This window comes from Rhinolophus sinicus, linkage group LG01 (assembly GCF_036562045.2).
Source record: "Rhinolophus sinicus isolate RSC01 linkage group LG01, ASM3656204v1, whole genome shotgun sequence".
Taxonomy (NCBI): domain Eukaryota; kingdom Metazoa; phylum Chordata; class Mammalia; order Chiroptera; family Rhinolophidae; genus Rhinolophus; species Rhinolophus sinicus.
The window spans coordinates 63,773,353-63,799,554 of NC_133751.1; the positions used below are offsets into that span (position 1 = coordinate 63,773,353).

General features: G+C 43.4%; 2 protein-coding genes across 9 annotated transcripts in view; one reads left to right on the forward strand and one right to left on the reverse strand.

Annotated features, from left to right (window-relative positions):
* The window catches only part of B4GALT4 (beta-1,4-galactosyltransferase 4), an 86,400-nt gene extending 76,118 nt beyond the window's left edge, over positions 1-10,282 (forward strand). For 5 of the 6 annotated variants that reach the window (XM_074331557.1, XM_074331559.1, XM_074331560.1 and 2 more), the window contains 3 exons: positions 4,297-4,419; positions 6,379-6,483; positions 9,347-10,282. In XM_074331557.1, coding sequence (XP_074187658.1) covers positions 4,297-4,419; positions 6,379-6,483; positions 9,347-9,479 — 361 coding nt within the window. In that variant the 3' untranslated portion in view covers positions 9,480-10,282. The other variant, XM_074331561.1, reaches the window with a different exon arrangement.
* Positions 10,283-19,167: 8,885 nt separating this feature from the next.
* Positions 19,168-26,202, reverse strand: part of UPK1B (uroplakin 1B) — a 29,351-nt gene continuing 22,316 nt past the window's right edge. The window contains exons 7-8 of one of the 3 annotated variants that reach the window (XM_019729693.2): positions 23,878-23,961; positions 19,168-20,079 (exon numbers count right to left, since the gene is read on the reverse strand). In XM_019729693.2, the coding sequence (XP_019585252.1) occupies positions 20,029-20,079; positions 23,878-23,961 (135 nt within the window). In that variant the 3' untranslated portion in view covers positions 19,168-20,028. Of the gene's footprint in view, positions 20,080-20,917; positions 23,031-23,877; positions 23,962-26,202 lie in introns of those variants that run through there. The other 2 variants (XM_074331569.1, XM_074331568.1) reach the window with 2 other exon arrangements.

Consider the following 26,202-nt stretch of genomic DNA (forward strand, 5'->3'; position numbering starts at 1 on the left):
ACTTAAAGTTCAAAACAGGAATTAGAGTAATTAGGTGTTTCCTTACTAGGAAAAAGCCCGGCAAGGGCCTTGGCAGAAGACCAGAAAGACAAAAAAGGAAAGAACAGGAGAGGAGAAATAATCCCGGCAGTGCAGAGGATGGCCAGACTCACCTGGAGCACCCACATGGTGGAACTTCTGCAAGCTGTCCCTCACTGTGTAGCCCTCAAGTAACTTCCCCTTCTGTCCCTGACTTCCCCCTCCAGAAGGCAACGAGAGCATGCCCCTTATGTTCAACCTATTAGGCCTTTGTTGTGAGACGGTGACATTTTTTTCTAGACTGTGGCATCTTTCCAGTGTTCTGAGGGAGAGTGGGGAGGGCCATATCCACCGAGTCGTCTGCTCAGGAGCCAGAATGCCCAGCAAAAGTTCCTTTCTCTCAAAGCCCCTGTGGGCAGTGCCCACTATATCTGTCTTCGTTCCCCATCCCTTGTGCCCCCCAGAAGAGGCATATCTGCTTATTTTATACCAGCTTCTATTTAAGCACAACCAAAGGGGAAATGGTGACCAAGAAAATTCTCTACAGATGAAGCTAGATTCACGTGTGTGTGTGCACACTTACCTGACAGCTTCCCCAAGCCCTGCCACGCTCATGTCTGTGGTGCTCACTGCATCGGTAGCCAGGAGACCAATTTGAATAAGGTCCAGTGTCTGCTTTCAAGGAGCTCCCTATTGGGTGCTGGTGTGGGGAGACAGCTACGGTGGAGTTGCGTCAATTTTGCGTTTAACCTTTGCAGATTCTACCCTAAGCACTTGGTAATAAGGGAGAAGGGAGAGGAAACAAAGCTGAGGGGATAGATGCCACTAGGGCAGAGGCAGTGGGGCCTCAAGGCACAGGAGGGTTCCGGAAGAGAATTACAGGTGTTTTTCCTTTGGGAACTTGATCTTTGGATCTGAGTCACATTATCTGGAGGTTTTGCTTTCTGGTCTCTGGGTCACCTCTGCATTGAGGAAAGCAGCGTTTCATGGCTGGGCACCATGGTATTTTCAGAAGCATGTCAAACCATCTGTTCATTTATTAATAAGATATCACTGTCTACAGCACGGGAATACCTGTCCTTTAGACCCTTGACACAGATGATGACATCCCATTGCCCACTTCTAAGTGATTGTGGTGAGAGATTACAGTCACATAGCATTTTTGTTTTTGTTTCGTTTTGTTTTGGAGTTCAGATACATAGGACTGTTTTAAGGGCAGGCTTTTTTTTCAATTTTAGATTTTTATCTTTGTATTAAGGTGGACAATAGAAAACTCAGTTCTTGGGTATTCCTGCTGGGAATTGATTTTGAGTAAAAACTTGGGTGTCACAATCGTAGATTTCATCAGAGGCTCCTCACTCTAACAACAGCCCCTTGTATGAATCTTGCTGTTTTAACTTTGCTGTTGTAATTGGCCATACATTTATATTATAACTAGCCATCAGAAAGCCTTTGTCTTCCTTAAGTGACAGGTTTTCTTAATGTGAATCAGGTGATCGAGTGTGTCCCCTCTTTTATCTGGGTGCAAGAAGCTCTGAGCCAAATGCATGGCTTTCTTTTTGAAGCTGAAAGGAATCTTATTTGCAGATCACAATTCTAACATAGTTCCTATTTTAATCTTATATTCTGATATAAGTTAGATTCCTCTGGTCCTGGTTTGTCATTTTGTCATCTATGTTTTTCTACTTTATTATATGTATCATGTAAACTGCCTCATCTTCTGTGGCCAGAGAGGCGGGAGTAAGTAATGTAGGAGTTGCCCTCTGTCTATCCCCTACCCCCATCTCACCCCTACCCCCACCTCCCACGTCTTACCTTTGCTATTTTAGGTGGAATCCCTCTTGTTGCTGGCAGCTGCAGTTGCAGGCAGCTAAATGTCTGCTCCCTGCTGGTAACTGTGTGTCACTATGCCACAGAGTTGAAATCTGCACACGCTTTATTCATCATCACAGTAGCCCCAGGAGTGTAAGTGCAAGAAATGTTTTCCCTTTACACACATGCAGGAGGAAGACGTTAAAGTAACTTGCCCCAACTGTCTCGGACTCTGATGAAGCCAGAAATAAATCTTGTTTATCCCACAGACTATGGGTCAGTGGTACAGCTTTGGACCAGTCTTTAGCAGATTTTATTGCCAAGAATTCATTTGGTACCTGCCTGCTTTCTACAAAGACTCTACCGTTATTTTATGACTACATTTTACCCACCTTACAGCCCTGTAAAAAGAAATAAAACTGTTCCAGGGCCAATTAAATATTTGTGCTTTTCCCAATAAGAAGAAAAACCAAAAGCACATATCAATAAACACATAGTCATTTGCGATCTAAGAGGCCACTGAGAAACAGAGTTCTTTAACCTTTCTTTCCAACTGGTCTCCTGCACCTCCCAGAGCTGTACTGGTCTCCAGGTGCTCCTCAGATGGCCTGCACTTTTCTCCGTTTTTACTTTTCGTTATGGCCACCAAGAGTTCTGGCCACCAAGAGTTCCCCCATTTTCCTACGTATCTGAATCCTCCGATATGTGGCATCTCCTTCCTCAGAACCCTGATGACGCTCACCTTTCTTGTTAGACTATAAACTTTTGAGGGCAGGGCCCAGGGATTACAGTGTTTAGCTAGCTGTCTTGCACCTGGTGGGTAGTGGTTACTCAATAGATCACAACCAGACCATCCATGCGGTTCTGTCAGTGGTGCTTGGCAGGCTGTGCCCAGGCAGGAGTTCCATTCAGTGTGCTTTGATGAAGCTGCTGGTCTTCAGGTAGTTAAGAATCCCTTCCCAGTCAGAGTCCATTAGCCATGGCAACAGTGTAGCCATGGCAACAGGTCACTGCAGTAGAAGTCTTGGGTAGTAGTAGCTGCCTTCTGAGAACTTTATTTCCTTTTGTTTGTTTTAGGTTATAAGAATACCATTTTCCAGAATGTTAGGTTGGGAGTATATAAGGAAATCTGCTTCTACTATGAGTTAAACAGGGTCCTTCCCACCTGTCCTCAGAACATAGAAACAAACAGCTGGACTACATATTAGCTTTTGGGACTCCACCTGTTAGATGGCAAATGTCTGTGTGTTTATTGATCTCTCCTTTTGGTTTTTCTTCTTATCTGGAAAAGAAGAACTATTTCACTGGCCCTGGAACACTATGGACTGAAGTTAATTAAAGTTAGAAATCCTCCATATATTCACATCTTTTATTTAGTAACATCCGTGTTATTAAGCTGCCTTCATGTGCATTTCTGCATTGTTACAGGTGTCTGAAGGGGTATCTTTTTTCCTCAGATTTGCTAATTGGTCCACCAGTAGTCGTAAGATCCTATGTGACTGGGAGGTACCCTCTGACGGGTCCCTCTTGATCTCTTCTCTTTCCCCTTTTTCTTATGGTGTCTCGAGGCTCCACCCTCTGTCCTCTTTTCTTCTCATCTACTACATTGTCCTTGGACAGTGTATTTCTCCTACTCCCGCACCTCCAAGTACCACCTCTTGACAGCTTATTTCCAAAGCCATATCTATAGCCACTCCTCTTTTTTGAGCTTGGACCCCGTATCCTTTTGACCACTGGCAAAAGCCTAGGGGAATTCTCAAATTCAGCTTATCCAAAACATAATTTACTGTCTTCCTCTCAAAACCTAATTATTGTCTGCATACCTTATTTTTGTGAAAGACATTATCACCTACCTAGTTGCCCAAGCCAGAAACCCCAGGGTTGTTGAGGTGCTTTGGGTTCTCAGGAAGCAGACACCGAGATGGAGATTTGCATGCACAGATGTAGAGATTTGCACACAAAGTGTGTGCAGGAGCTGTCTCCTGATCTTCACCCTCTTGCCTCAAAAAAGTAAAGGTAAAAAACCAGTATATTTTCTGTGACACTTATTCATGCTGAACATGGATGCAACCTCAGAATCCTTCTTAACCCAGTAACCTTGGTGGCCACTAGTATTCATTGGATCGGCACGGGGGATGAAATCTGTCATTCAGATCTGATATTAATGGTGCACAATTCCAGGTACCTCTATGGACATCTGCATACAAACATTAGCAATAACAGATGGGTGGCACCTTGCTTAGTGAGCAGATGTGAGCACTTGTCCAGACTCAGGAGGGAAGGCCAGACAGGGAGGCCAGGAACATGAGGAGGTGGGTGCCAAGCAGGAGTGGATGGGTGAAGTACATGGTCTTCAAGATGTCCCTAGAATGCCAGTCCTGAATCAGAGACTTCTCAAGTGTTTGCGGAGAACAAAAAGGCGTTGTGCTAATGTCCGTATCTTTTCTCTCCTCTCTTCTGCTCCAGGTTACGTTACAATGGATATTTTGGGGGTGTTACAGCCCTAAGCAGAGAACAGTTTTTCAAGGTGAATGGATTCTCTAACAACTACTGGGGATGGGGAGGCGAAGACGATGACCTCAGACTCAGGTGAACAACAGAGACAGGTCCTCTTCACCGGGCTCTGCTATCAGTGGTCGTTCTGGAAACCTACGTTTTATAGTTCCTATAGATGCCAATCCAGCAGGTCACAAGGCCACAGATTTGGGCTTAAAGGGGGCCAGGGGGCAGAGGAAGGGCAGGGTGGCCCGAATTGGTCTTTGTCACTGGCAGTTGAGAAACGATGCAGGGTGGCCTGTTTCTGGATCATGGTAGTTTGGGGTTCAGAGGTGTTGATGGTGGTCTCTGTGGACTTGTCAGTGGGTAGTGCTTACTGAGAAGGGTCTCACCAGTGAATGAAAAGTCCCAAACTGCAGAGAGTCTGCAAAGCTGCAATTTGAGGAAAGTGGCCAGAGGGCCTGCTATAAACCTATGCTTTCTCCCAGACCACAGGGGTCTGGGCACAGTTCCCAGTGCCCAGAGCAGGGAGTGCCAACAGCCTGTGATGAGCTGCACACCCTGAAGCAGACAAGGATGTGCTGTCCTCTCACGCATTAGCTAGCCCCACACACTGTGGGAGCAGCTGCTGGCCGGACCCCCAGATCGGACTCTTTGGCCTACGGGCATTACCCTCAGATTTTCTTGTACTACTTTCTTCTCTGAGGGATTCAGAGGGAATATATCTGGCCCCCTCTCTCAGCTCCCTCTCCTGAACTTGGGTTTTATGGCCAGAAAGTTATGGGTATCCCTGTCTCCCAGAAAGTAATTATTCAAGAGCCTGGAGCCAGTATCTTCAGATTTATAAAATTAGGGTCCTTCTGGCTATCAGGAGCCCCACCCCCCTTTCCTCCTGCTATTGTCTCTTGGAAAGGAATTTTCTCAGCTGGGGTTCTGAATTAATGTGTAACTGCCAAAAATGTTCCCTTGCTTCAGTGTAAAGAAATCAGGGCTCCTTGCTGGTCTTGTTCCCATGCCCAGGCTGAGAGTCTCTGGGATGTTTCTGGCAGGAGGGAGTGGATTTCCCTGACCAAAGGCTCCATAAGAACAGCTGTAGTGATGGGCAACAGCTCCTCATGGCCCAGCCCATCACCAGTGTGTGTGCGTGGCTTATGAAGTGGACAGAAGGTGTCTGTTAGATTTCAGGGCAAGAGAAGCAAAGGCTAGATGTAAACAATATCCATCATCTTCCCAATATTCATTTCACTGCTCAGATGGGATGGTTAGTAGAATTTTGCATTGATCATGTATTGTCACTGTCTTTTTTCCTGTTGCTCCCCAGCTTCAAGGTCAAGGGGAGCCCCCAAGTTTTTTTTCATTTGATAGAAACATCGTGGCTTCCAGAATGGTTCTTGACTAATGCTATGTATGGATAAACCAAATGATTTGAACATACAAGTTGGTTGAGGTTTATTTACTAAATATTTATGTAATAAATGCAGCAGGCACCACCCTTCTTTGCATTTATATGATATATTACATAACAAATGAGATTGTATTATCTCATTGGAGCCCGTCTGATCAACTCTATAACACCATTGGCATTTATAGATGGGAACGAAGGCCTGGAACAATGAACCACTGTGTAAATAACAGCATCTCAATTTGAACCTAGGTTTGTGGGCTTTAAAGCTTGTGACCTTAAATGATCATTACTTTCTTTGTTAAAAGAAGGAAACAACTAAGTAAATTAAGGATCCTAAGAGACTTGATTCTCTTATACCTCATGATGTTTTAGTTGTTTTTAGAAAATGACAAACTATGAATTGACACATGTCCTTTGTACTCCAAAAGTAAATGTTAAATCTGATTCTTTTATGGACTTACTGCCTAAGGCCCAACATTATAAGAAAATTCTTTTTTGTTAATATCCAAATAATCAAGCTCTGTGTGACTGTGTGTGTGTGTACATGTGTGTAAACTCTTGCAATGATTCTTTTAAAGTGCCTAGTGGTAGATAAGTGGGATGGAATATTAGAAAAACAAAACAAAACATCTCTGCTATTTTTCTAGGGTTGAGCTTCATAGAATGAAAATAATCCGGCCAATGCCTGAAGTGGGTAAATATACAATGATCTTCCACACTAGAGACCGAGGCAATGAGGTGAATATAGAACGGTAAGTCCTCACGTGCCTGGCAAGCTGCCTACTTAGTCTTGCCTGTCAGTAAGGACTCTGCTGAATCTGATTGGATGAGCCAGTTTACTGTGTTCAAAGCTTTTTATTAAGGTAATTTTCACGACAGAAGTAGAGGAAATGGTATGTTGCACCCTCATGTACCCCATACCCAGTTTCAACAATTATCAATTTGTGGCCGATCTTCTTTCTCACACTTTTTTCCTCCTCTTCCACTGGATTATGTAGAAGCAGGTCACATATCACAGCATTTCATGGGTAAATACTTTAGTATGTATCTTTCACATATAAGAAGGCTTTAAAAGAGAGCCACTATACCTAAAATTAACAATACTTAGTATCACGAAATATCCCATCAGTGTTCAGATTTCCCTGATTATCTCACAAATGCTTTTTAAAAAAACACTTGTTTTATTTGGATTAGGGTCTCGGCAAGGTCCGTTTGGATGATCTCTCTGAAATCTCTTTCAGTCTGTAGGTTCCCTTTCCCCTCTTTTTTTTTTTTTTTTAACTCCTTGCAATTTATTTGTTGAACAAACCATGTCATTTGTCTGATGGAATTTCCTACACTGGGGATTTTGCCAGTTGCATCCCAGTGGTAAAAAGTAATATGTGCCTCTGACCTCTGCATTTCTTTGTGAACAAGGAGTTAGATCTTGAGGCCTGAACAGATTCCTGTACTATTTTGGGGCAGGAACACTTCATGGGTGGTGTCATGTATCTCCTTCTGCGCCACGGTAGGAGGACACGATGTCTGGCTGTGTCCCTGAGATATCAGACATTGTCAGCCTCGTCCCCACTGTGAGGTTCCCCATCAGTTTTTCACTTAATGATTTTAGTAGCCAGTGCTGATTGTCACCTAAATTTATGACGCAATTAGGGATTGCGAAATTCTGATATTCTGTCATTCCTTCTGCATCTATTAGGTAGCTATTTGTACAAAGAAGGACTTGGCCTCTACATATATTTGAGTACCTTTGGGTATGGTTTTTATGGAAAAGGCAGAATAGTAAAGGGAAAGAATCAGCATTGCTTTTTCATTTTTCAAAATGATGAGTTGATATTCTCTAGCGTCCTTCAGGATGCAGTTAACATCTTTTCGATGTTCAGCTAGTTTCATCTTTGGCAAATGGGATCTTCTTCATATTGACTCCTGAATCTTTAGGCATAACTACACTGGTTTTGAGAGCTTCCCTCCCTGTGCTTCCAGTGGGATGAGCTGTTCTAGGCTCATCTAGTACTTCTGTCCCAGGAATTGGCCCTTTCACCAAGGATTCTTGACAGATAAGCCAATTCTGTATGGGACTATGATGCAAAAATCTACATTTCTCTGTTCTGTTTCTTTTTCCCTAATTTTTAAGACAGCGTTTAAAGGACTTTTGGCCCTTTTGTTAAACTCTACATTTTAAAACAATATTAATGGGCTTTATGCCCAATATTACAGAGCTTTGTTAGAGTTTGTGTTTTAAAACAATATTAGGGGGCTGGCCCGGTGGCTCAGGTGGTTAGAGCTCCATGCTCCTAACTCCGAAGGTTGCCGGTTTGATTCCCACATGGGCCAGTGGGCTCTCAACCACAAGGTTGCCAGTTCGATTCCTGCAAGGGATGGTGGGCTGTGCCCCCTGCAACTAGAAACGGCAACTGGACCTGGAGCTGAGCTGCGCCCTCCACAACTAAGAATGAAAGGACAACAACTTGAAGCTGAACGGCACCCTCCACAACTAAGATTGAAAGGACAACTTGACTTGGAAAAAAAAAAAAAGTCCTGGAAGTACACACTGTTCCCCAATAAAGTCCTGTTTCCCTCCCCCAATAAAAAAAGAATCTTGAAAAAAACCAGCAACAACAACAACAACAACAAAAAACAATATTAGAAGGCGTTTTTTGCTTTTTTAAGTATCTCTCACTATAATGAAACAGCCATGTCTATTTTCTATGTGTCCTTCCGGTCTCTGTTCATAAGCATGCATTTTTCTCTTTAAGTTGTATCCCTATACAAAAGATTGTTTAGTTTGCATGTTTTTCAATTTTATATAAATTAAATCATACTGTATTACTTTCCTCTGACTTTATTTGGCTCCACATTATGTTTCTGTTCCCCATCTACGTTGTTACTGTAACTGAAATGGATTGATTTTCACTGCTAAGCGTCTAGAGACCAACTCAGTTCATTACCTGCTCCTCTCCCACATCCCAGGGCTCCAGCCACACAGTTACTTATTCTTCAAATACATCCTGCTTTTTTGCATGTCTCTGCATCTTGCACTGGGTGGTCTTTCTTCCTGGGTGTCTTATTCCTAACTTTCTTCACTTAGTGAATTTCTCCTCTTTTAAGCATCAAATTTTCCTTCTCTATGACCCCTCCCCAGACTCCCTCACGAAGGTCAGTGCCCCTTGATTCATCCTTTTCTGCATACGTTCTAACTTTGAGACTGTCATGAAAGCTATGTACCCTCCCTGCCTACAAACACAAAATTTCCCTAACCACATTGGAGGATTCATAGATCCCCTGAAGCTTATCTAAGGACCTGTTAGCAGTGGATGACACGATAACACATTGTATCAATGTTACCTGTACATCCTTCTGTCCTGGAGGTTCACTGCATGTAGTGACTCTTTTTATCATTGGTCTCCGGGGTCTTACATGGGGTCTGACACATGGCTATCATTGGTGTCTGTTACCTTAGATGGGGAAAATAAACATTTTTCTGTCGTAGGAAACCCGACAGGTATACTAATTTTCAAAGATGCTTTTGCCAAATTTTGTGCCAAAGCAAAAATGATGGAAATACTATGCTAAATTGTTGTCTTACCATTCACTTTTTTTTTTTTTTTTAATCTTTAGGATGAAGCTCTTACATCAGGTGTCAAGAGTCTGGAGAACAGATGGGTTGAACAGTTGTGTTTATAAATTACTGTCTGTGGATTACAATCCTTTGTATATCAACATCACAGTAGATTTCTGGTCTAGCCCATGAATCTGGATTGTCTGGTGATGTTCGGAAGAATTGAATATTTGATTACAATAATTTTGGCCTTAGAGACTTCCCCTAGTAGCACACATTAAGAATTTGTTACAGCTAATTATCTAGCTGAATTTTTCCTTTTTGTATTTTCTTAGCAGAGCTCCTGGTGAGGTGGAATGTAAAACAATTGTAACAAAACAACTTGCTTAGTTGTTTTGATCATGTGGGTTAAAATATTGTAATTCCGGTACTTGAAGGACTAAGTGTAAAAGGACTAATCAAAAGGTATCATGCGGGTTACTTGAGAACTCTAACTGAAGGAGATTTATTTAAGTTTGAAGTGCTACATTGTGAGATATAAAAAGCCTACAGGAAATAAGATTGTTGAATGTCCCAGAGAACCAGGATTGTTCTCGTCTGAGAGAGAAAGGTACGAAGATCTATTTCTGTTACTTATATTTCCTGCATGGTCATCTATGAAGAGGTGGGTCCCAGGTGGGATGAAGGCTGCAGAAGAGGGGAGAAAGGTGAAGAACCAAGATGCTGTGAATTTCGGAATGAAGAGGTGGCCGGAGGACAGTGTCAAACGGAGAGGAAGACACGGCTGTGCTCGCTGCTACTGCTACTGGGCAGGCGGTGTTGCCTCCTTGAATACACCTTCCAGTAAGAGCCCAGCAGAAAACACATTATCTACTAGTTTTTAAAGCATTTTTGTAAAGTGATTTTGTACATGTAGGATCTGAATTAGTAGTTTACAAATGACATATTGACTAATAATACATGGAAAATACCTCTGCAGTAAAATATAAAAAAGCTTTGGGTGCTCCATCTTGTTTTTTACTGTTGTGTGAGGCCTGTAGATGTATTCATTTCAGTATCCATAATCCTAAACAGCTTAAAAAGAAAGCGAATGAGACCAAACCCTCCCACTCCCTCTCTTCTCCATCCTTCTGTTCCTCTCTCCTGTTCTTCCTGTGTACAGCCTCCTTGTACAACCAGCTTCAGGCCTGTGGCAGGTGCCTCTGCATCTAGTTTCCTGGGCCACAACATGGTTTTGTTCACTTCATCCTCCTGTGTCTGCTCCTTTTTCATGATCAATAATGGCCTAAGGGGCACACCTGGTTGGTTATAGGACAGGAAGGGGTGGAGCCTGAAGCTTAGAAAGCCTTTCATTTGGAAGGAAGGTGGGGCCATGACTCGGACTTGAGTAGTGGCAGTAATTTGGCAGAGAAGCCACCACACTGCTGAACTTCCTGGGGAGGGTGCAGGGACATGGGAGGATAATCTAAGGAAGGTAATAGGAGATGGATACTGAGTCAGAACAGAAAGAAAAATATTTTGTTGGCCTAGGTAAATGGATGCACTAATAATGTAGATGTGGGTGTTCTTAAGCAAGTATTACACAACTGTGCCTCAGGGTCTCTCAATCTATCATTATTATATGACACTTTAATTGTTGAACTTTAACATGAATGAGTGCCTGGCAAAAAGTGTAAATAATATCCTTCCCAAACGGAGAGGGAGGGAGGATTGGGGGCTCCCAAGAAAGACAGCAGTCACTGCCCAAGTGAGGAAGGAGAATTCCAAAGTGTTAACTGGGAAATGACATTGTACCTCGGCTCTTCTTGAAGGAAAGACTTCAATCAAGAGACAGAATTTTGTGCAGAATAAACAACAGAAGTTTATTAGTAAAAGAAAGTACACTCCGAGATAGGGAGCAGGCTGATCGAAGAGAGGGAAACAGCCTCGCCTTACATTGCATGAAGGTTTTTATTTCTATGGGTAGAATTGCCTCCCCCTCTTACTTCTCTTATCTCTCTTTCTCCACCTGAGGTGCCTAGTCTTCCCTTCTCTGGCATTCAACAATACATTTCTTTGATTTCAGGGCATGTGTAAACACACCCCTTTGATTTAGAGGTGTGTGTTAACCTGGAATCCTGTTGGGCTAGTAAGGTATTGGTGGTCCTGACAAACAGGATGTGTTCCTCCCTTCTCTGACTTTTAACAACAAACCTCTTTGATTTAGACGTGTGTAAACCTGGAGTCCTACTGGGCAGCTGCAAGGGGTCTTCACCCAAGTAGGAGCTGCAGCAAGGGGCTATTCCGTTGGTGCAAAAGTAATCGCGTTTTTGCAATTATATTTTTAACCTTTTAAAACGCAATTACTTTTGCACCAACCTAATAACTGGGGCTAAGTTTCTCCTTCTTCTGCTCATTTCTATCTACCTATCCTATCAAAAGGAAAATGCATTTTAAAGACAGGAACTTTACCTAGGGTTGGTCTGGTTTAACTTGAATTCAAGTGATAGCTGTATTTTTTTCTCTCTCTCTTTATCTAGCACAGAAAGAATGCTGGTTTTCGTATTTCTCCCCCTCTTGCTCTTCTCTCTTTTCTGCAGAATCTTTTGGTAGTCTTCTGTTCCAATTTTCTTAATTATAATCATATACAGACTGAACTATGTAATAGCTAATAGCTTATGCCAGGGTCCCTGGTCATGGTTGGGAGGGTAAAGGAAGAGAACAATGTGTACAAGGAACTTGAAGATCCATATTTGAGAACTCAATTTCTCATGCAATGGAAACAAAATAGTTAGTACCATGTGGAATCTTCCTGTGTATTTTCAGCTATTAAGGCATCTGCGTTTTAAAAAATGTTAGTCATCACTGTACTATGCCTATTACTCTTCTTCAGATAATTCTTTCAACCAAGATAATGTACAAGTCATTTAAATGACTCATTATCAGGAGGAAGATCATTGTTTAAGACCTTTATTTCCCCACTGTGCACTGGGACGCGAAATCTTGTGGCTGGCTGGACGCATGTGGCTGCCTGCTTGGTCTTTGCTGCCATCCTCCTGCTCTTCCGTCATAGCTGGGCAGGGGAGTTGGTCTCCAAGGAACTGAGCTTTCCCCTAATTCCTGACCTGGGTATTTCTCATTGTCAATGGCCATAAAGAGGCCAAGTATTTTTAGTACTGTAGATATGCCTCCCATAATTGCGAAGGATTGTATGGGTACAGTCTATTTGGACGTCACAAATGCTTACTTAGCATGAAGACTGTGCCCCTTAAAAGTTTTTTGCTGTTTTCTCATACTACCACTCATATTTATAGCCCTTTACAATTTGCAGTGTTTTTACACACACTTTATTGATCCTGTTGACTCTTGAGATAAGTAGGGTAGATGAAGAAATGGAATTTCCAAATAGGTGGGGGACTTGCCAGAAGTCCCACAGCTAGTAAGTGGCAGACTCAGGGCGCAGACTCAGGCCTTCTGACTTTAAGACGGTTATACTATGATGCCTTTATCTGGGCTTGTCTCATTCTTTGAGAGGTTGTGTTCCTGAATCTATATCCGTGCCTCTGCTCCTAGAGAATTTCGGTATCTTCTGCACCCTAAAGAGTATGTTCCACTCTCATTTGGTCTCTTTGAACTTTTTTCCAGACTCCCTCCCTGGTTTTTCTGCCATTAGCACCTTCACTTTGACTCAAGCTCCTATCAGAGCTTGGGGACGCCAAAATGCTCCTGGGAGAGATGAGACATTTTCTGCCAGACTCAAAACCTCCACTTTCCCCAAGTCCTATACATATACAGTCCCTGTCAAAAGCCATTAACGTGTCCCACAAGATGGAGCGGATTCACATACATTTCACAACTTGTGCGAACCACATTCCAATATCTTTTTAAAATTCTATTCCTGAGTACCTTATATATTTAAGCTATTGCCTCCTTGGTTGGTTTTAAGTACCTTGAAGACCATATTATACCTGCTGAGAGGTCTCAAAAGTATTCACAAAAATGTTGCTGAGGGGCCCCACTCACAGGATGGACACCTGTACAGGCAGAGGATCCATTGTTCCATTGACAATTGCTGAAGTTGAAAACTCAAATAAAATTGATATTTATGTACATGTGTGGGGTGTGTGTGTATGTAATTTTGGGCCTTGGGAGAGAGGTTGGTGAAGGGTGGGGCATAACAATAACTGAATGCTTGCTTCCTACTAGTCAATTTCCCTGTGTTTTTTTTAATTTTATCTTTCCAATAGCCCTGTAGGTATATACGTATACTGCACAGGGAAAACAGATTCAAAGTAAGTAACTTCCCAAGGTTGGTAAGAGGAAGAGATAAGATTTGAGCTCAGGTCTCTCTTGACTCCAACATCTTCCACCGCGCCCCCCCACCCCCTTCCCCGCCATAGAATATCACACTGTCAGGGGATTATGAGATTTTTCTGTGAGGGCAGCATGGACAGACATCTAATTTGTAGCTAGGATTCTAGAAATAATAAACAGAACTTGAGATGTAGCCATTAAAATGCCTTATTTTGGTGACCCTAGGACATTCTTCCACTATCGAGTATGAATTTTGCTAAAAAAGCTATTACTCATAGCTGTTGTTTGAGAGCCAGTTAATCTGCACGAGTACATTTTGTCATTAAGCTTATTGCAATAAATTGAAGCAAGATGACATTAGTTGGCATGTTCCCCAGGATTATGGGCCAAGCAGAGTTCTTTAGACCAGATTTATGGTATTGAGATAGAAAAACCATAGGCAGTCATGGACATGGCCACGGTGGACGAGATTAAGGCTGAGACCATAACAAAGCCAGAGGAAATAACTTTAATAGCTAACAAAATAGATTCAAGCTGCAGAGCCCACCAAAACTATCAGCTCAGGTGGAGTGGGGAAGGGCCAATCAGCTTGGAGTTAACAATTTCAAACTGCAGAGAACATGTGCAGTCTGAAGAGATACGGTAATAGCCCCTTGTCAATCACAGGTGTCAATCAAGTGGTCCCACACCTGGAGAGGAACAGCTCATCCCAGACAAAACCCCCTCTTGAGCCATGCCTTTGCTCAGGGCCCACTCCAAACCCTTTGGAGTGTACTTTCTCTTCTAATAATGGCCCTTGAGCTACTCTCCACTGCTCAGGTCCGCGGGTCCGCTTCTACCTCTTTGAAGTTTTTCTTCTAATAAACTTTTTCTTCTAATAAACTGCTCTTTACTACTTTACCTCAGTATCTCGTTCAATTCTTTGCTTGAGACGCCAAGAACCTGGATATCGCGCCGAGAAGGGCCCACTCTCTAGTAACAGTATGACTTCCTGTTGGTATCTCTTCCAGGCTGTTAGTCATTCTAATGCACTCTTTGCATGTCTTACTGAATTCTCCCAGTCCCGTGTGAGGATAGACCTGATGGCTCAGTTTCCAAAGCAGTTTCTGAGAGGCAAAGTGACTTGCCAAAGTCATGCAGAACTGGGATTTGGAGCCAGGTGTTTCACTCTAAAGCACCTGTTCTTAACTACTTCATAATAACAGACAACAAATACACAAAGAGAGGTAATAGGATGGGCAGCTATTTGGAGAGCTTCATGCCCTTTAACCAAAGACCCCTAGGAACACATCTGTGATAATTAAATTGAGATTGTGACTCACTGCAGTGAATGAGAATACACCATGGGGAACCACGAGGTGTCTCAAGAAAAGGGAATTAGAAAGAACCTATCACAGCATTTGCGTTTGGGTTGGGTTATTTTGGGAGGGTCTAAGGAAGCAGGGTGCGCTCTATATGGGATACTGTCAGAAAGCCGGGATGAGTCTATGACTGTGCATCTCAATACGTCTTATCCAGAGGGAGGGGCTAGCAGGCGGAGAGCTACAATAGGAAACACAAGTAGCCACTCATTTTAGACAAGAAAGTCTGTGTTTGGTATTTTGTGGTGGTGCTGTGACCTTGTTTTTGTCTGTGCTGAGACAGAATTATGAAGTGGACTTGTGTGGGGACAGAGCACCAGAGAGCAGTTTCCAGGCTCTCGGCCTCACGTGGAAAGGTGCTGGCTCAGGTAGTAGATGGCCATCAGCTGTGGCCCTTGAGCCATTGGCCACTAATATAACTGCCGCGGCTATGTTAGGGAGTGGAGTCGAGTGAAGTCGAGGAGGGTCGGTCAGTTGGCAGAAAGCGGACAGCATGTCGCATGTCGTGTGAATCCAGCCTCCAGTGAGACTATAGTGGTATGACTCCCCTACCTATGGCTCCATGGGTGTTCCTTTTCGGCCTCACCATATCCTGCGTTCTTATGTGGGGAGCAGGACCAGAGGCCCGGCAGGCCGCCCTGCACGACACCTTGCTTTGTCTCATTTTACCTTAGTCACAGAGTAACCTTATATGAGGTTGGTATTGTATGAGATTATTTACGTCTAACAGCCTAACAGGATGGCCTAGTTAGGCTAGCTTCTATATGTCAGGGGCAGGTCTTTTTTCTTTTTCAAGAGGAATGCAGTGTAGAAGCATAGGGCATGAAGTTACCATTTCTCCTTAAATCTAGGATTTGGCTATTCGTTTCCTTCGAGTGTGTGTGTGTGTGTGTGTGTGTGTGTGTTGGGAGTTGGTTGGGACTGGTGGGAGGGTTGGTTGAGAAGGGTCTGGGAACCATGAATTTCTCAGGAATGGTACCTTTTTCCAAGGTGTTTTTGGATCTCCTCATTGGATGTGGCCACTTGAGCCTTATAACAAAAATATCACCCATGAAAGCAAACATAATAGCTCACAACTAACCTCCTCTGGGTTTCTTCTTTGATTTAGTCTCATGTATAGGATGTGATAAGAATCTGGGTGAGGTTAAACAGGAAGAGAAACTAGAGGAAATACTAGCTGTAGAGAAAGAAAGGAAATTGTTCAGTCAACAGAAATGAGAAACTGGCTCAGTTTCCAATTCCTCACCCACAGCCCAGCATGTCAATCAGATTGGTTGGGGGTGGGGATGGGGAAGAGAGGAGATAAGATTTTCAAATTCAGGTGATTATTATTATTCCTCTTTTCTTTGTGAGTATCTAGAAAGTACCTGATCTGTCACTTAGAATAGAAGCAGTTCCTATTTATTCCAGCTGATATAGAAGAAAAGCTACAGATCGGATAATATGAGCTGTGGGCTTTCTACCATGCAGTGTAAATATCCCACCAGGATCCTGAGCAGCAATCTGCAGAGGAAACAGCCAAAGAGAGCGCGTGATGACCCGTCTGGTGTTGCAATCAGGTAAAACCTACCCCAGAGATAGTCTGACGTATTTCTAGTGTTACATAATAATTGTTCTTTGCCCACCTACTAAGTAGGTGGACAGACTGTTGAAGTGGGAACATGGCTTTGTCTGAATGTCTCTCAAGCCCAGCAAGCTAGCAGCAAGCACGCTCTCCTGCTCTCCTTCCCCTCCCCGGTCTGGTGAGGCTGGGTCTGGGCCTCCCTCTAAACTGTGGCTTGGGTCTCACTGTGAGCTGCCCTTCCAATCTCAGAAGCCAGAAGGAAGAGGGGGGAAGCTGGGCTTCCAGCGAAGGCGGAGGGGTATGGAAGCAGGAACTGGGCAGAGCAGAAACTGCCCTGAGGTTCAACTGAGGGCTCTGTAGCGGGAAGCACACGAGTCCTGAGTGGCTGGACTCTGCAGGGGATTCCTCAGGTCTGGGTCTGTCTCAGCTGAAAAGTGTGTCCTCCCCAAGTGTTGGGCCCCTGGACATAGTACCTGCATTCAGGCCTTATTTGGTTTTGGAACAAGCAGAGCTTGTCCACACATACAGTGTAATTTGCATCTTCTATGAAGGATGAGGCTGAGGCTCTAGGTAGGAAGCTAGCTGGAGGGGGTAGGGACAGCTGCAAACTGAAAATTCATTCTCTTTCTAGTTACTTCTTGGTAGAGAAGGCAGGTGGTAAGATTTAAGGAGCAGCAGCTGGGCCATGTTGCCCTACAATAGCTCTTTCTGCTCCCATTGCTCCCTAGGATTTCACTAACCAAAGATCAATTTCAGTTGTCAAGGAAAAACCTGCAGAGAAGATTCAGAGGGTGGGGACTAACTGTCAGTCAGTCCTTGGTATGAGATAGTTTTCAAAAAAGCTTTCCTGTAACCTAGTTGAGATCAAATCAAAAGGAGAATGGAATTTTGTATGTGGAGTGAATTTGGGAGCTCAAAGCCCTGGAAGGGAAGGCAGGTGTGGTTTTGCTCAGCCCGTGGAGGGCATGAGGGCACAGGAAAACCTAATTAGCAGTGAAGGAAAAAGGCACCAGAACACAGAGTATGTGAGTATGGAAAGGAACACAGAGACTATGGATAGGAAGAGGCATTTCAAAGCTTTGCCCAGAGTAAGTTCCTTCTCTCTCCTCTCCTCGTCTAAAAGACCACAGACAGTGCCTTCTCAGACAAGTGCATGTTGGCATTTATCTTGATACCTAAGCCCTATCCTGGAGAGATAGATAAGGCAGGGGCGGCAAGCTGGTTGTGTGTTGGGACATGAACCTGTGGCCCCCTCCTGGGAATCAGGGATCAGGCTGCTACCCTGGCCTTATCCCCAGGTGCCTGGCAGAGTGTGGGGACAGAGCAGTGTCCAGGCTCTCGGCCTCACGTGGAAAGGTGCTGGCGTAGGTAGTAGGTGGCCATCAGCTCTGGCTAGTTGGCCATCAGCTGTAACCAGTGAGCCATTGGCCACTAATATAACTGCCGTGGCTACGCTAGCAGAAAATGGGGGCTAGCAAGAAGATGGTGGCTGGCAAGTGCGGATTGCAGTTAGCACGGAGGAATGTGGCAGTGTGGATTGTGGATTCCGTGGCTCCTGCCTCCTGTGTCTCCAACCCAGCCACCAGTGAAACTATAGTGATATGACTCCCCTACTTATGGCTCCATGGATGTTCCTTTTTGGCCTCATCATATCCTGCATTCTTATGTGGGGAGCGGGAGCTGAGACCCCACAGGCCGCCCCGTGTGACACAGAGACCCTGTCGTGCAGGAGACCCTGCTCGCTGCTCCATTTGTCATGCAGGGCGGCCTGTGGGGTCTCTGCTCCCGCTCCCCATACAAGAACGCAGGACATGGTGAGGCCGAAAAGGAACACCCACGGAGCCATAGGTAGGGGAGTCATACCACTATATTCTCTCTGGCGGCACTATACTCTCACTGGAGGCTGGATCCACACTGTTCGCAAACCGCCATCCACACTTGCCAGCCCAGCCGCCATCTTCTTGCTAGCCCCCATTCTTTCTTTCTCTCCTCTTCTCTCTTCTCCTCCCTGCTAGCATAGCCACAGCAGTTATATTGTGGCCAATGGCTCACTGGTTACAGCTGACGGCCAACTAGCCACAGCTTATGGCCATGCAATCACAGTTGGCCATTTACTACCTGAGCCAACACCTTTCTATGTGAGGCCGAGAGACTGGAAACTACTTTTTGGGGTTTGGCCCCACAGACCCTCTGCTTCTCTCCTGTCCCAGGGCTCAGCCTCACTCATAGGAACCTGGTCGGGAATGTGGGATGAGTACTCCTTGTGACTGAGTCAGCTGGGAGTGGGACCCTGAAGTGACGGCTATGTTTTCTTCATAGGAGACACAGTTTGGTAGCTGGGGTCATAGATGCTTCCATTGTTTCCAAGGGCAGGAGGAGAAGGATTTGAGGAGCAGCAACTCCATCACCACATCTGGGCTTAAGTGTAGCAGGAGCAAAAAGTAAAAGTAAACATAGAAGTTCCAACCAGTTACAAGGAGTACTCATCCCACATTCCCACATGTACAGCAGGGCTACTGGTGTCCATCAGGAAACCACACCCTGTTGCACTTTCATCTCTTAAACCTGAATTCCCATGAACTCAATAAGCTCTTCTGTTGGAAAACCCACTTTGTTAGACTCATTTATGACCAATTAGGACACTGGTAAAAACAAAAGAAAGTGAACATATTAAAAGTCTTCTTTATAAGAGTAGACAAATGTTGGGTTATAAGAACTTCCTTCAGGACCACAGGTGGAAACAGTTCAGAAGAGAAATATTTTGACAGCAAACAAAAACCACCATAAATCACCCATCTAATAGCTGGCTTCCTCCCCTGCTTGAAAGGTGTTTCCAGTTGAGACTGGTAAATAGATAACAGACCTCTACTTTCTCCCCAAAAGTCCACATAGTTTTAATTAATGCAAGATTGAGGTTATTAAACCATATTGCTCTATAACGTCCAAGAGGAAATTTCAGCCCTTGTTAACTCAAGATCATATATTGTTCTGGAGAATAAAATTATCCCAAGGTGACATTAAAAGAATCACCTGAGTCTCCGTAGATGGAAGCCACCAGAGAACAAAAGGCAAAAGATGTATTTCAGCACCTTTTCCTTAGTTCTCTCACCTGGCCAATACTGAGATGACTGAAAGCCTTTGAAGATCTTTTAGAAAGTCCTGAGAAATAACAGGCAGATTTGCTGTCCAAATATAAACTTGGCTGTCGGTGATAACTCATGTCCCTGTGAATGTTTTTATGCCTCCAAATTAAAAATAAACCGGTACAAGAGTAGTTATTATATAACTTCCAAATTCTCCCTTTCCTACAGTCTATAAAAATGTTGCAGAATCATAGACCTAGTAGTGGAGAGAATTTCAGGAGCCTGAGAGCCTAAAGGAACTCAATACCAGCTGACTCGGCAACTTGAGTGAGAATGCAGGTGTACCTGTGGGGCACACAGGTGGAATATTAGGAGAGAACAGGTCCAGCAGCAAATCCAGAGTCCTTGGGGAAAGGTGGTACTAGGGGGACACTGAATTCTTAATATTCAATTCTGCTCCAGTAGAACATGGCACCCAGGAGAACCCAAAACTGGAATACAAAGGGAAAAATAAAACAAGGACAAATTAATAAGGAATTGTTTTAGAAACTTCTCATACTTGGGGAAAAAATCATGTTAGGTTCATTCAGGTTTCGGCGACACGGGCTATTTAAGGGCAATCTTGCCTTTAAGTAACATCAGTTAAACTAGTTTCCTGGGGGAAATTCTTTCTTATTCTCATCAAGGCTTATGACCCTCCAGTGGATTCCTACTTCTAGCGTGTACCATTTTGGAATATGAGTTTCTGGCTTCTAGTATGAACCTCTCTTCCCAGGGCACTCTCTCTTTTTCCAAAAATGCTTGTGACCTGAAACATCTGTCCCCAAAGAATTTAAGATATTCACCTCAGGCAAGGGATTAGAATTATCTAGGTTCTGTTGCAGACCTATCAGTCACTCCCTATATCTATAAAATAATGATAATAATGTCTTGTTCACCTGTCCCAGAGTTAGAAGATTGAACTGGGTAATGAAAGAATAATAATAATAGTGTCTAGTGTTTATTGATAACATACTATACATCCGGCACTATTCTAAGTGCTACACTTATAACTCAGGTTAATGCTTCCAAAACCCTATGGACAAACTGAGGCACAGAGAAGATAAGTAACTTCCCAAGGTCATAGAACTAGTAGGTGGTAAAGCTTGGGTTCAAATCTAGGCAGTTGTCTTCAGAGTTTATCTGATTAACCACTACGGAATAGCCCACTATGAGCAATAATGAACTGGACATGCCCAAGAACCCTTCTTAAGCACGATTCTCAAGAATGCTGTTGAATTTCTCTATTCCATGTAAGATGGGAGTCTGGCTACCTACCTAGCTACTGTTGTGGGATTTAACCTTAAAAGTATTTGACATGATGACTTGTCCATAGCAGGCCTCCAATATATCCAGTTCCCTTCCTTATTTTGAATTTCAAGGGGACTTACTAGATCCGGAGTCTAGTCCATTTGATGCTTGTAGAAATATCAAATGTTCAACTGGTCTAGAATTCTAAGATCCTCAAAAGCCTTTAAACATTACGCAATAGTTCCTGCTAGCATAGCACAACAGAAACTTCACAGCTATCATTTTTCATGCATTCAACAAGTTTTCAAGCACTTACTACGTGCTCTGCTAGGCCCTGGGGATACAAAGGGCAGCTGGTTGCTTTGGGCAGAGATAATACATCACAGAGGAGTGGTTCCCAGCTAGAGGTATGTGCAGGGTATGGTGGGAGTTTCTAAGAAGGTGGATTAAGGGATCATAGGAGTTCTCTCAAAGAAGTTGATTTTCCTTTCCTTTTTCCTCACTCAGTTTCTCACCCGAAACCCAACGTTTCTTAAAGTGTGATGCACAGACACCTGATGAATGATGTCAAGAGTATTTACATAATAATATTAGGGTTTTATTTGCCCTTTTCACTGTTTTCACATTTGCACTGATGGTGCAAAGGCAGTGGAAGGTAAAACCGCTGTTATTTTAGCAAGATTCAAGGCAGAGACACTAAACTGTATCAGTAGTCATAATCTTCACTGCTATGGAATTGAAGTAAAAAAAAAAAAAAGCCAGTTTTACTGGAGATTGTCCTTGATGAGGCAATAGAATCACAAATTTTCATAAATGTTCACCTTTGAGAACATATCTTTTTACTATTCTGTATGACAGAAAGGAAGTATGCATAAAGCAGTTTTGTGGTATATGGAAATATGATGGTTATCTTGAGGTATAGCATTTGGGTGATTGAATTATGCACAGAACTAGTCTTTTTTTTTTAACAAAACACCATTTTTACTTGAAAAAAATGACTAACAGATGAGTTCTTGTTGTTCAGAGTTGGGTGTTTGGCAGACATTTTCTGGAAAATTTACAAAGTAAAGTAAGTCTGTCACTTCAAGGAAAACAACTGACAGTATTTGTTGCCAATGGTAAATTTGAGCTTTTAAGCAAAAATCATAAAACTTGTATTTGTCACCACGAGCTTGATAGCATCCAATGCTTAAGTTCTTTTCCAAATTGGCAGTATCAATGAATGTAATCTCTTGGTATTGCATAAAGAAATTGGCTAACATTTGGAAGATCTGCATAACACAGTGAACCAATATTTTCCCAAATAACAAATGCATGATGCTATAGAATCATGAGTGGGTAAAAGATTTATGCCAAGTGCAAGACAAACCAATGTAATGTATTGTAATGTAACAGAGTCTGAATAGGTCATTGACCTAGTTTCACATTCCATATTGCAACTAGCCCTCTTAAGAATACGACTTGTCAAGTTTTGTGTGGTATAAAAGAAGAATATTAACTCATCTTTAGATATAAGTCTATTAAAACGTTCCTATTTTTTTCAACTACATATCTCTGTGAAGATGGATTTTCTTCAAATTCTCCAACCTAAGCAATGTAGTACAACAGATTAAAACAAATCTGAGAATCCAGTTGTCTTCTATTAAGCAACACATTGAAGAAGCTTTTAAAAATGTAAAACAGTGCCATTTTTCTCACTATTTTTTTGAAAATAGTCACTATTTTCCCACAAAAATATATTGTTAATGCTAACATCTCATTGGTTTGTTATTATTATTTTAAAATGAATTAACGAGTATTTAAAAACGTTCTATGTTGATTTCTAATAGGGTAAATATCAATAGCTGTAGCCCCCAAGACAAAAGCTTTTTTGGAGTCCTCAACAATTTTTGAGAGACAAAAGGGGTCCTGAAACCAAATGCTTGGGACTGCTTCCCTAATGCGATGGCTCTCAAGCCTGACAGCAAATTAGAATCATCTGGAAAATTAAAAAAAAAAAAAAAGTGCTGGCCCAGTGGCTCAGGTGGTTAGTGCTCCATGCTCCTAACTCCGAAGGCTGCCGGTTCGATTTCCACATGGGCCAGTGGGCTGTCAACCACAAGGTTGCCAGTTCAATTCCTTGTGTCCCGCAAGGGATGGTGGGCTCTGCCCCCTGCAAATAAGATTGAACAGGGCACCTTGAGCTGAGCTGCCACTGAGCTCCTGGATGGCTCAGTTGGTTGGAGCACGTCCTCTCAACCACAAGGTTGCTGGTTCGACTCCCGCAAGGGATGGTGGGCTGCGTGCCCCCTGCAACTAGCAACGGCAACTGGCCCTGGAGCTGAGCTGCGCCCTCCACAACTAAGACTGAAAGGACAACAACTTGACTTGGAAAAAAAAAAGTCCTGGAAGTACACACTGTTCCCCTTCCCCAATAAAATCTTAAAAAAAAAACCACAAAAAAAAACAAAGGCCTTCCCTTAAATCAACTGAATCAGAATTTCGGAGGTTGGGATCCAGGCATGCTTTCTTTTTTCAAGCTGTCCCAGGAAGTTTTAATTCACAGCCAGGCCTGAGAACCACCAGTCTACCCTCTTGCTGCTGTGCATCCAATAACATGGGTAGTAGGACAGGTGGCAGAGGCAGCTATTTGGGAGGAGCTAGGCAGATGAGTGTCCAGCAGGAGTCGTCTAGATAGATGGCAGTCTTTGATATCTCACTATAATTAATTAATTGGATTTGGAGAGCTGGAGGAGCAGGCAAGTGCATCCCAGTCACCCACAAGAAGGAGGATCTGGTTAGCAGGGCACATCCTTTCCCTGGTAGAGGAAGGTAACTCCCCATCTCCCAGGGGAATCAGCCACTGTCCTTGCTCAGATGCCAGCAGCTTTCTGACTAGCCCGCAGGTTTGGTATTTTGTTTCCAGACAGTCTAGTGTGCTTGAGCTAACAGGGGCAATCGCAAAGCCTCTCCTTATCATTGTCCTTTCAGAAAGAAGACGTGTGCCAGGAAATACTCACAGTCCAGCAGAGAATGGCAAATCCAAACCAGGCAACTCCCCAGGCATGTCGGTTCATTGGTCCAGAGATCAGTTCATAGCAGCCCTGGAGGAGAGGGTTGTTCCACATCAGTGGAGAGGAACCAGAAAGAAAGACATCAGAGATGGGTGAATCAATGCTGCACCAAAGTGCAGTTTAACATAGCGAGGCTACTTCCACATCCACAGGGACAGCCAGTTATTAACAGTGCTTTGCCCAGGAATAGAATAACACTGCTATATCACATTTATTTGTGTCTTTAATTCAAACTAACAAAGGTACTGCTATTTTTTTTTGTAATTACCTCCGATTAAAGTTTTTTTTTCTTTTTAAAAAGGTGCTGCTATTTTAGCCTCACATTCCCCCCCCCCCATATTTAATATGTGGGCAATGTAAAATATTCTTAATAAAATTTGAATTTTTTCTGTTCCAAAAGATTTTATTGATGATTTGTTTGAGGGCAGAGTTAGTTTTTGATTTGTTTGTCTTTAAATAAAAATGCTTCTCCATTGAAGTCATCAAAATGGTGGCGTGAGGTGAGCCTCTGTAAAGCTCCCCTGGAATCTACAACTAATCGAACAACTATAACTCCGCAAAGGACTCCCTGCACAGCAGACAGGCAAGACAAAGAGGCCCACTACTGAATTCACCTAAAGGTGGGCGAGTCGCGTGAGTGGGGGAGGAGGGAAGGAAGAAGTATGAAGACAGAGCCGCGTGGGCACAGGACACAGACCTAGCTCAGTGCTCTGAGCTCGCTGCATCCTGGAACTACTGCAGCTGCGGGAGAGGGAAGAACTCGGACTGCTAGGGCTCCATTATGGCCCACAGGGCTGAGGGGGCAGCATATAACACGGCTGAACCCAATGCTCACGGCAGAGACCTCGGAGAAAAGACTGAGGGAAGAAGGCTGAAAACAGTGGTTTAAGCCCTCACTGTGGAGCAGAGAACGGAAGCCTTAGGCACTGAGACTAACTGCTGTCTCCCTACCCTCCCAAAGCTCGCCCCACCCCCACCTGCCCGGTGCTAGAAGCAGAACAGTAGCAGTGTCAGGTCAAAAGAACAGAATATTTGCTGTCCTGAGAACTGTGGACAGCAGACACAGATTTGCAGCCCAACTAGTTCTGGCAAAGGGGAGGGAGCTGTGGAAGCAGGACCGGCTGTGGTGGTGGTCACTGCCATTGCTCTGGACCACCTCACACAACTCACCCTGCCCCTGGCCCCACCTATCTGGGTGGATTCCTGTAGGAGTAAACAGAACTGCTGAAACATATGGGCTCTGAATCTGGTGTAGGAAGAGCTTTGGAACTTCAAAAGCTCCCCGCATACCCACATGGACACTGCGCCCTGTGACCCAGGTGAACTATTAACAGAGGAGAAGCCCATCTCCCAGGGAATCCCCCCATTGTGTGAGAAGCTGGAATAGTGCAGAGAAAATATAGCACTACCGTGTGAGAGAGAAAAAAAGGCTGCAGTCGGAGAGAAAATAAAACATTCTACCAAAAAGTACTGGAAAACAAAAGAAAGACCTCTTCCTATCACCTGTTGCAGAAGCCACTCCTGTAGATGTTGAGGAAGAGAAATAATAAATCAGTAATTGCCATGAATAACCAAGGTAACAAGACAGCTCAAGAAGAAAATGAAAAGTCTCCAGAAAGTGAATTTAAAGACATGGAAATATGTGACTTAAATGACAGAGAATTCAAGATTGCAGTTCTGAAAAACTCAACGAGATGCAAGAAAACACAGAAAGGCAGTTTAATGAACTCAGAAACACAAAGAACAGCATGAGCATTTTACGAAAGAGATTGAAATTTTAAAAAAGAAGTGCAAATAGAATTTCTGGAGATTAAGAACTCAATAGAAGAAATTAATAATGAAATAGCCAGCTTAGGTAGTAGAGTTGACCAGATGGAGGAAAGAATCAGTGACATCGAAGATAGAAACCTGGAAATGACACGGATGGAAGAAGAAAGAGACTTGAGACTTAAAAGAAATGAAAGAACTCTACAAGAACTTTCTGACTCCATCAGAAAGAGCAATATAAGAATAATGGGCATACCAGAAGGAGAAGAAAGAGAGAAGGGAACAGAGAATATATTCAAACAAATTGTCGATGAGAACTTCCCAAACTTGTGGACAGAACTGGACCCTCGAATCCAAGAAGCAAATAGAACACCTAATTACCTCAATCCCAACAGGCCTTCTCCAAGGCACATTGTATTGAAGCTGTCTAAAATCAATGACAAAGAAAGAATCCTCAAGAAAGCCAGCGAAAAGAAGATGGTAACCTACAAAGGAAAGCCCATT